The sequence below is a fragment of the Cucurbita maxima genome, unplaced genomic scaffold (assembly GCF_002738345.1).
Source record: "Cucurbita maxima cultivar Rimu unplaced genomic scaffold, Cmax_1.0 Cma_Scf00033, whole genome shotgun sequence".
Taxonomy (NCBI): Eukaryota; Viridiplantae; Streptophyta; class Magnoliopsida; order Cucurbitales; family Cucurbitaceae; genus Cucurbita; species Cucurbita maxima.
The window spans coordinates 1744365-1754233 of NW_019272049.1; the positions used below are offsets into that span (position 1 = coordinate 1744365).

Here is a 9869-nt window from a genome sequence, read left to right on the forward strand (position 1 = left end):
TTTTTTTTTTTTTTTTTTTTTTTTTTTTTTTTTTTTTTTTTTTTTTTTTTTTTTTTTTTTTTGTAATCTCAGATCTGTTTGAGTTATGCTCGTGTTCGTGTTCGCGTTCGTATGCTATTTTGTAAGGATAATGAAAAAAATGTGTTTGGTGTAGCTCATGTCATCTTGATTTGGAGATATGTACCTTAGGTTTAAATTACGAATTTCGTGTTAATTGATAGAAACAACGAATCTCCACCGTAGCATGATATTGTTCACTTTGAATATAAGCTCTATGTCTTTACTTTCAATTTCTCCAAAAGTGCTCGTATCAATAAAAATAGTGCATTAATCATATACTCATAATCTTCCTCTTAACGAGCTAAGGTGAAACTCCAACAATCTTGAGCTATAATTTCTCCTGTTAGATGAACATGACTCTCGACAATGTATGATATTGTCCATTTTGAGCATAAGCTCTCATGATTTTGCTTTAGGCTTCTCCAATAGGCCCCATACTAATGAAGTTAGTATTCCTCACTTATAAACCCATGATCATTCCTTAAATTAACCGATGCGAGACTTTCATCATCTAACAGTAACAACTTGAGACTAAACTAACGGATATTGTTCATTATAATTTAATATATAAGGACAAAATATTTTTAAAATTTTATTTGCTAATGTTGCTGACATGAGGTGGCAGCTTTAATTGATTTTTCTTGTCTAACATTCGTACAATATTCCTTCCATGATTCACGTGAAGAAATAAAGTTACATATCCTTCCATTCAAATTTGATTTTCAAAACAAAATTATTGCAAAAATTTCATATGTTTTAAAGGTTAACTTTCAAAATTTTTCATTTTTTTACTCTCAAAATTTAAATTTGTTTCAAAATAACCCGTCCCATCGACTGTCTCGTTCAAATAAAAACAACGAAGTGAAGTATGATTTGATTGAAAAATAGTGATACACATGGCATAAGTCATAAAATTCAATTATACTTATGAACGACTTTGTGATTCGCACCCCCTAGACCCATCATAGTCAAGTTAGTTGTCCTTTGCGACGTCCGGAGGTCAGCAGACCCGTGAGTGTCATGCGACGCATGACCACCATCATCATTATAGTGCATGCGACCGTACTCATCATCATAAATGGGAAAGTATCTCGATGTATATGAGCACACAAAATGCATGAGATCCCTATAGTTTTCATCTTTAAATCATCTTTATGATGCAACTCTATTCACCGTTCACACATTACTCTAAGTAACATGCACACATTGGTCTTTATACATTCATCACCATTAACATTAACTAGGATTATATTTTTGAAAACTCGTCGTTATGATGCATTGTGACATGTAATACATGCCCATCATCTTAATATGGAACATCATCATATTAAGTTATTTCATCATCATACATCTCCCATTATCTTACTATTATGTATCATCATCATCATGTACATCATCACATGTTATATAACATCATCACATCATTATATAACATTATCAATCATCATATAACATCATCACATCATTATCTAACATAATCAAGTCATCATATAATATAAAGCATAAATGACACGTGCAAGGGCCACTAGGCACGTGTTGTCATATATAAAACAAGTCTTTCGACCGAGTCGATAATAATGTCACTTACTTAGTTTGCTCAGGACGAAGCTACTATGACTTCTTGATTCTAACTTAACGTTGCTTTCTGAAATTCAATTCTGCAACAATCATAAGTTAGAATTCTACGATGAGAATCGTTAAGGTTTAGTACTAAATTATAGTTAATCATATATATCATATTTGATATTTTATTATAAGACAAATATATATTTGACTTCTTACCACAAGTATTTTTCCATTTATTGTTCTTTTCATTTCCTTATAATTTATTTGATTATAAATAAATAACTTTTACACCATTTAGGTGGGGTGGATTAAGCAAACATTCTCAATAGTATCATTCAGTTTAGCAACCCTGATCCTTTCTTTTTAATGGCTTTTGAATCCTTTATTGTTTTTTTCCACCACCACTGCTAGCTTTGACGACGCAGGGGTTGTCTCCATGGCTGCCACTTGTGGAGCCGATTGATTACTCCTTGGCTCCACCCTTTTGACCTCCAAATCACCCTTTTCCATACTCACATACAACCTCACCTTTTCCAACAAAATCGGTTTTCCCTCAACCAACATAACCTCTTTCATTTTCTTCCCAGTCTTCCCTTCATCCTTCACAGAAACCCTAATCTCAGGATCCTCATCAGCGTTCTCTTAAAAAATGTACGGAATCTCGATAAGCTCATCGACCTTTTGCAGAGATTTATTTTTAGAATCTGGGCGCCGCATTGGCCTCTTCGTCAACCAAGTCGCCATCGTCCTTCTCGCCAAAATTGGCTCCTTCGTCCACTGTGGCAACTCTTCCGGCTTCAACATTGTCTTTGTTTCTTGCTATAGGTTTCCCCTCCTACTTCTTGGGTTAGACATATTCTCACTGGAGGCAAGGCAGCATCATTGCTGAGCAACGATCCCTCTCCATGGGTTAGACATATTCTTGTCGAAGCCAAGGCAGCATCGCCGCTGAGCGACGATCCCTCTGTAGTTTTTGATGACCAAGAAAGTGTTTATCTACCCCTCCTCCAAACCAGGTTTTCGACATCTTCACGAAAAGTGTTTCTCGACCTCTCTTTGAATTTTTCAGATCCAAGCTTCACGTTCGTTCAAATCCGACGCTCAACTTGCGGGATGTGTTAAGAATATTTAGTACTAAGTTATAGTTTATCATATATATCATATTTGATATTTTATTATAAGGCAAATATCTATATTTGCCTTCTTACCATAAGTATTTTTCCATTTATTACCCTTTCCATATCCTTATAATTTATTTGATTATAAATAGATAACTTTCACACCATTTAGGTGGGGTGGATTAAACAAACATTCTCACTAAATATCCTTAACAACAATCATCTCACTTAGTTTTGCATAAAATATTTTAGACTTACTCATAATAATTTAAGCATAAAATAATTTAAACTTACTCCTAATGATTTAAACTAGTTAACTCGTAGTCATACTAACCTTCCGCTATAGATTAGCTTGATCAGAGGATCCAGGGGGTGTATGAGCGCCCTAGAGATTCACACTGGTAGGTGTGAGTCGTGTATAGGGAAGTACTACACATCCAATTTGTCCAAGACTGGAGGCCACCCCTATAATGTTAGAGATAGGTCCCTAAATCATGATTGCATGTTTTTGCATTGGCATGACTCCTATAGTGGGGCCACTTACTGAGTATTCTTCGAAATACTTAGGCCGCATGTGTGAGAGTCCTACATTGGTTGGGGAGGAGAACGAAATACCCTTTATAAGGATGTGGAAACCTTTCCCTTGCAAACACGTTTTAAAGCCTTGAGGGGAAGCCCGAAAGGGAGAACCCAAAGAGAACAATATCTACTACTAGTGGGCTTGACGCTATTACAGTGTGTCGCATCATTTTTCAGGTCAAGGCAAGACGCACCTGTATGGAGGATGGCGACATCGCGAGCAGAGACTATGGCACGTGCATAGGGTAGACTCATATTTAAATTCATAGTCTTAAGTTAGAATAAGTTTTTTTGCGTTTTATTGTTTTAAATTAGTTTGTATTTTTTATTTTATTTTATCTAAATTTAAGTATTTCGTATTTAAACACGTAAGACCATAACTATTTTATCTAAATAGAATTTTATTTTTTACAAAAAGAACCCCCAATTTCTTGATAATTGCAATTGTAGCATTATTATTAGGGTGGGGACAAATATTGATTCAACATTTAGTCCTTTGTTTTTCTTTTCTTTAGGTTTGTAGCAACAAAGCTCTTTTCCTCAATGGTAAATTATTATAACTATGGCACACGTCTACCTTCTATTTGCACCACTCTACCCAACCTTAATACAACAACAAGGATGAGATGGGTAAATACGGAAATTGATTGGACTCGACTTCGACTAAGACTTCTTTTTTCAAATGCTACATCTATTTTAATTGTATCGTCGAGGTTTATGTTATAAACGATGTTCATTTTAAGAATTATATTTCCGCATTAGAGATGAGCATGTGACGTTAGTAACGATTCTAAATATGTACAAATTTAAGGTCGTTACAAATCGTGGTGATATTATATATGAAAAGATAAGATCAAAGAAGAAAAAGAAAATAGTGATATCAAGAACGAATCATAGTGATATCAAATATGAGAAGATAGGTCTAATGGAAACATGGTTTGGATTTAATTGATGTAATCTAGCTTTAGAAACTTCTCTCTCTTTTTTGGATCAATAGATTGGTTGGGTTGGTGACTCGAATAATTCAAGTAAAGTTCATAACCCAACTAAAGTTTCAAGTTAGACTGGATTAGGTTGTCGGATTATTTTTTTCTTATTTAAAAAAATATATTTATCAATAATTCATACTCCGTTAATAACTAAAACTTTATAGAGTTTAAATATAAAAAAGTATGAAAATTGACATAAATTTATTTTAATTCTTGAATGGAATTATTGAATCCTACGAAGAAAAAGTGAAATAATAAAAAAAAAAAAAAAGAATATTCAAGAGATTTTCCAAAGCTTCTAGAAGACACCACGTGGAAGGGAAGGTGAGGATGAGTGTTGGCATCCAAAGCTTACAATAATTTTGCCCTTTGGAAGTTAGATCTTCAGTGGGCCCCACTTGTTGAAGATTAGGACACGTGTATAACACCCTTTATGGAGTCCTGCGCTGACGGCGCCTTCTCCTCCGTTAAAGTTCATAACTTAGGACCACGTGGAGTTGGTGGGTCCCAATTACTCATGTTTCTTTTTGTTCAAATTACAATTTTGTCCTCCAAATCATTCCTGACATTGCAATTTATTTTAACAATTTCGATAGTTTAATCATGACCATTTTTTTGTGGATTTTAGAGAGTTTTGAGAAGACTTTTGAATGGCCGATGAAGATATTTTGAGGCTCGGGAACATCGAGATCACAATGGGAGCATGTATCGACACACAATGTGTAACGATCCAAGCCCACTGTATTGTTCTCTTTAGACTTTTCGTTTCGAGTTTCCTCTCAAAATTTTTAAAACGTGTTTACTAAATAGAGGTTTTCACACTGTTATATAAAAAATGTTTCGTTCCCCTCTCCAATCGAGGTGAGATTTCAAAATCTACTCTCTTTCGAGGCCCAACATTCTCGCTGATACACTGCCCGGTACTCAACATTCTCCCTGGCATTCGTTCCTCTCTCGAATCAATGTGAAATTCTCGTTCACGTTCTTGGTGTTTATATTTTTTGGGTTTGAAATTACATGTTTTTCTTGAAAGGGTTCTTGATTAATGAATCTCTTAGTGAGGTGAGAGCCAATTAATTTAACAATGATTTTTTAGACACTAAAAGTGTCATTAAAAAGAAAAAGAAAAGAGATAAGAACAAGGACACTTGAGAAAAAACATTTATAACATTTATGTAATAAAGGTCAAATCATGTTTCGAAAGTCGGGTCGTTTACATCTTCTTGCAATGTTTTTAAGAATCGAACTTTTGAAAAAAATAAAACAACGAAGAATTTCGGTGCAACAATCCATGTTTAGGATTCAGAATCCGAATTCGGTATCTGATAGGCCCAATATTAACTCTACGACATGGTCACGTTACATACTCATTGCATCTAAGAATAAAGACTATCCCTACAAACTAACAAGAGTTATTCTAACATATTTTGTCCTCACTTACATGTATTATAAGAAAATTTTTAAGAAATTATCTAACATACAATTGCTCTAAGTAAAACACGCTTAACTATGAAGTTTTTTATGACTGAGTCACCGAAAAGAAAAGTGCACCTTATTGGTATATTGTGAATCTTTCTTAATCATACTATTCTCAGAATCACTCTTATTTATATGTGATCTTAGTTTATTCGTGCAACATTCCTTTACGCGAGTGTCACATCCCAAAGGCATGTGTTCGTGTCTTAAGATATTTGATCATGAAAATAATTTGATCTTGTTTGTAGAGTGATTTGAATATCAATAAAATGTTCTTGCCTTGAGATGTTTGATCAACAAGGTAATCTAAATCTTATTTCGTTTGTAGGGATTGATTATCAAACGATCTTCACAATGGTATGATATTGTTTACATTGAGTGTCACTCTTATTTATAAACCTATGATCTTCCGGTTAATTCTTAATTAGGCAATGTGAGTCTCCTCGAGAAGCATTGTAATTGAAGTACTAGTAAAGAAAATCTCTCTATTGCTATCTGTTTTTTCTATTTCGATTATTTGTTGTGCTTCGATTGACAATCAAACAACAATTTTGTTAAAAGCTTTCTCAAAATTAGCTTAAACGTTATACTCATGCATGATAGCTTTCATCTCTGTCTCGGCTGTCCTATCGAAGGCTCTCTGTCTCATCTGGAGGTGGGTTTACTTTGTGCTTCGCTATCCAATGTTTACCATGGACCCGATAACTTTTAAGATTAAATGTATAAGGCTAAAATAGTATTTTTACCTGAACTTTCAATAATAGACCTAAAAAAAGATTAAATGGGGAGCAAGATTAAGACGTCTCCTTCACTATTAATCCCTCTCTCTTTCACATATATACAATTTCAATCTCTCTCTCTCCCAAGAAAATTTTCTTTCCTTCAAATCTAGAATTTTCTCACCTCCCAAACACTCCTATCTCTCTCATATAAACGATATCATTCCTTGGAAATCCAGAATTTTCTCACCTCCCAAACACTCCTCTCTCTCTACACTGTGAGTTCTCTCTTTCTCTCTCTCTCTCTCTCTCTCTCTCTCTCTATTTCTCTCTTTTAAGTGTATTTGGTAAATGGGTATCAGTTGGGTTTACAAAATTCACTTTCTTTTTCATAATCTCTCCATTTTCTTGGCTTCCAAACACTGATCTTATCATTATTGCTTTGATTTGATTTGCTTGCTTGCTTTTGATTCTTATTTGGTTTGTAGTTCTAGAAAAAGAAAAGAAAATTGTATGTATGTATGTGTGCATGCATGGATTAATATGGATCTATATATAACCTAATGTTTTTGCTATAAATAATATTATCATTTGAGAAAAATAAATTAGAAGGATAAATAATATTAAACCTTAAGCATCAATTAATTAAACATGTTAAAAGTCAAAAGGATGATACAAACTAATATTTAAACATTTATTTTTAAAATTTTGATGTCTTTTTTTTTTGTTTTTTCATTTGGTTCTTCATAGGAGACTTCAAATGATGAGCTCTAAAATAGATTATAGAAACGGTCCCGATGGTTACAATTCTCGACCTTTGTGGTGGCTAGATGCTCCCACAACTTTCGCCATCTCAAAAGAAGACAAAGTAAATTGGGCTCGGCCTAACGAACCTAACGGGTTGGTTGACAATGGGCCACAGCCCAATACAAGCACCAAGGAAGTGCAAGAAACTATGACTCCACCTCCATGTAAGGTTTAAATACATGTTTTACTTGATGATTTCATCAAGTTTATACTGTTTATTTTTTTCTTTTTTAGTTTTGTTCATGATATTTTACAAATTCAATCTTGTTATCTATCTATTAAAGTTCATTTTACTTTATAGTTAATACCCATGATAATGAGTAATGGAAGGGGAGATTTGAGACCTTACCTATCACCTAATGTTATAATAGAGATGTTCGTTTAATCCGTAAGACTGAGGCTCTGTAGGAACTTGACTCAAACAGGGGCGGAGAATCTTTCTTTAAATTGGGAATGAAATGAAAGAGGGATTAAGAACAGAATTTTTCACCATTAGCTAAACAGGGTCGAGATGGGGATTACATTATTTGTCCTTGATCTCAGCCTCAACCCCGTCTCCATCCTTGCTCGATCCTACATCCTCTCACTTTCATTATATATATATATGAGTTGTTTATCATTACGATAGGTGTCAAATGGAAATACAATGATGTATGCAACTAAAGCATTCTAACAGACCGGTAGACTTGAAGCTTTTATATATATTTCCTTAGTATATTATATTATATTTTCCCCTTATATTATATCCTCAAACAATAAAGAATGAAATAGGAAGTAGAGACAGATTCGAGTTTTCTTGATAAATTTTGATATGAGCAGATGGAGAATCAATAGTAGCACGTCAGAGTAAAGATGCATCCATTGTTCTTCCATTGATGAATAATGAACACTATCAGGCTTCTACTTATGAGGTTGTTACCCTTTCAATAGTCCTCTCTATCTCTAAAAATAAAAAACTAACCGTTTCCATTTATAACAGACAATACCTACATCCTACCGATACAAAGACGTTTACTATGGACAACTGATGCCTCTATTTGGATTCCAAACATTGGTACGAGTATCTGATAATGTTTTCGTTTTCTCTTCGTTCCTATATTGAGAAAATTCGATTATTTATATGTATATAAACGGTGAGTCAATAAACTTGACTTATACATAATTTTTCGGTCTTTACTCGGATTATTAATCATGGAATATTGATAGCAGATATTATTAATCGTAAAACATTTCTAAGAGAAGTTTTTAATTGTAACATTTTTTGTTATGAGAAATTATTAACGGTTGAGCATTGGTAGAAAAAGTTATTAGTAGTGGAACATTTGTATGAGAAATTATTAACAACATATTTAAGCGAAGAATTGTTAGTGTTTTCCCCTCTTTAGATAGCCGTAGGATTTACGTTTTATTCTTTTTGTTTTGGCTATTCATTTTGGTGTGCTTCGATCGAAGGTCAAAACCAACCCAAACCACTTATTTTACGGCCCCATGATCCATTTCATAGCTGAATTTGATATTTTAATGCTATGAAAGCCTAAAGTTTGGTTGTTACACAGCATAATTCAGAATATACTAGAATGACTTTGCCTCTAGCAACGGTTGAAGAACCTGTTTACGTGAATGCTAAACAGTACCATGGAATACTACGTCGACGACAATCCCGAGCCAAGGCCGAGATCTTAAACAAGATATCTAGATCACAAAAAAAGGTAATCAATCAACCAACTCACAGCTTCCCAATTATATATATAAATCTCGAACTTATCTTTTGTTGTGTAACTAATACATGCGAGTATCACAGCCCTATCTTCACGAGTCGAGACACCTACATGCCATGAGAAGGGAAAGGGGCTGCAGAGGCCGTTTCATAAGCAAGAAGAAGACGGCAGAACCTATAGCTTCAATGGCTGATGATGGCAAAGGCAGCAACATGTCCAGCAATTGCTATCAAGGTTCCGAACTACATCTATCTGCATATATATGATCGGCTAAGAGGTAAGGGTTTGAAAACAGCTTCTCCCATTTCTTTCGGTACTTCGAAAGATGAACTCGGAATATACACATTAGTACCTGTCTACCTTAATAATTAGCACATACTTTTTTTCTTTAAAGTCAGAAGTTCAAATGTGTAAATGTCGACCGTGGAGGTTTAAAAAGTATATGAAATCAAGAACTTATAATGATTGAATTATAATTAAAAGTATGTTTTGACTTGAAAACGGGTGAGATGAGAAGATGAGGAACCAAGTAGTTTGAAAATTTACAATGGGTTTCAATAGGGGTGTACATGGGATGGATTGGATTAAATTTTTTTTTTGACCCGTCCAAAATTTTGAGTTAGTTAGGAAGGTGACTAGAATAACCTGACTACGATTCACAACCTAACTCAATTCTCTATTTTCGAGTTGGGTTGGATAGTTGGGTTGTTTATTCTTTTTTGATTATTTTAAAAAAAATCTACGGGTAGCCCATACATTTTAAATTAATAACTAAAATCTTATCAAATTCAAAATCAAATATTTACAAATGTATCAATAACATCGGTCACATGTCAA

At 33.9% G+C, this 9869-nt stretch overlaps 2 protein-coding genes across 2 annotated transcripts in view; both read left to right on the plus strand.

Annotated features, from left to right (window-relative positions):
* LOC111467229 (polygalacturonase inhibitor-like) overlaps positions 1–290 on the plus strand; it is a 14195-nt gene extending 13905 nt beyond the window's left edge. Inside the window, exon 4 of the mRNA XM_023112070.1 lies at positions 64–290. The gene's annotated coding sequence lies outside the window, so the exon portion shown is untranslated. The remainder of the gene's footprint in view (positions 1–63) is intronic.
* Positions 1–9484, plus strand: part of LOC111467298 (nuclear transcription factor Y subunit A-7-like) — a 20875-nt gene extending 11391 nt beyond the window's left edge. The window contains exons 3-8 of the mRNA XM_023112166.1: positions 6705–6785; positions 7258–7478; positions 8134–8225; positions 8294–8368; positions 8871–9023; positions 9116–9484. Coding sequence (XP_022967934.1) covers positions 7268–7478; positions 8134–8225; positions 8294–8368; positions 8871–9023; positions 9116–9298 — 714 coding nt within the window. The 5' untranslated portion in view covers positions 6705–6785; positions 7258–7267 and the 3' untranslated portion in view covers positions 9299–9484. The remainder of the gene's footprint in view (positions 1–6704; positions 6786–7257; positions 7479–8133; positions 8226–8293; positions 8369–8870; positions 9024–9115) is intronic.
* Positions 9485–9869: the final 385 nt, after the last annotated feature.